General features: G+C 27.8%; 1 protein-coding gene across 1 annotated transcript in view; it reads right to left on the minus strand.

Moving 5' to 3' along the window:
• The window catches only part of LOC107664941 (seizure protein 6 homolog), a 78,755-nt gene that overhangs the window by 20,883 nt on the left and 56,832 nt on the right, over positions 1-1,040 (minus strand). The window contains exon 6 of the mRNA XM_016455641.1: positions 216-354. Within this exon, the coding sequence (XP_016311127.1) occupies positions 216-354 (139 nt within the window). The remainder of the gene's footprint in view (positions 1-215; positions 355-1,040) is intronic.

The following is a 1,040-nucleotide window of genomic DNA, read 5'->3' on the forward strand; positions in this document are numbered from 1 at the left end:
AATCCCTCTAAGCTGACTGTGATTTCAGTTTTGTTTTGATTAATCATGCAGCCTTACAATATAATGCAATTTATTTCCCCATGATATAAGATGGTCATCATAGAGGAAAAGAAATCAAAGTCCTGGCTGACAGATCCAGAACTCTCTCAAAACTGTGAGGACTATGTAAGGTTTCTGTGGTATAATGTGTGAACATGTCATTCACTTTGACGTACACTTGGATGTCTAGCATGATCCTCTTGTCTTCTTCAACATGGATCCCCCAGATGCAGTCCTGACCCTTATCATAGGCCTCAGGCCAGTTTGGAGACAACACCACCCCAGCTGAATCTGTGATCTCTCCACTGCAAACCGCTGCAATGCAACCAAAGAGAGAGAGAGAAAAAAAGAGGTAAGAAAGAAATGCAAACAAGCACAAATGTATCCAAAATGTTTTTTTTTCTTTTAAAAAAGACCTTTATGAACAAAATATGAACAAAAGTCTTCACAAAATACAATAAAAATAAATAAATGAATATATAACTGAATAAACAAAAATAAATAAATAAATGAATAAACAAATAAAATGTATGTTATCAGTGTTACTTTAGTTATTAAACAGTATGTAATTTTATTAAATTTTTTAATTTCATTATATTTTTATTGTAAGTTTCAGTGATTATTTTTATGCCTTTGTCTTTTTTTATAAATTTTTTGTATTTTATATTTCTAATTAGATATTTATTTTTATTTCAGATTTAGGATTTTTAATACTTCAACCTAATTTTTTTACTCAGTTGTGAAGGCAGCAATTCTATTTTTCAGCTTTATATCAAAACAAAACAAAACAAAACAAAACAAAACAAAACAAAACAAAACAAAACAAAACAAAACAAAACAAAACAAAACAAAACAAAACAAAACAAAACAAAACAAAACAAAACAAAACAAAACAAAACAAAACAAAACAAAACAAAACAAAACAAAACAAAACAAAACAAAACAAAACAAAACAAAACAAAACAAAACAAAACAAAACAAAACAAAACAAAACAAAACAA

This window comes from Sinocyclocheilus anshuiensis, unplaced genomic scaffold, assembly GCF_001515605.1.
Source record: "Sinocyclocheilus anshuiensis isolate Anshui unplaced genomic scaffold, SAMN03320099.WGS_v1.1 scaffold319, whole genome shotgun sequence".
NCBI classification, from domain to species: domain Eukaryota; kingdom Metazoa; phylum Chordata; class Actinopteri; order Cypriniformes; family Cyprinidae; genus Sinocyclocheilus; species Sinocyclocheilus anshuiensis.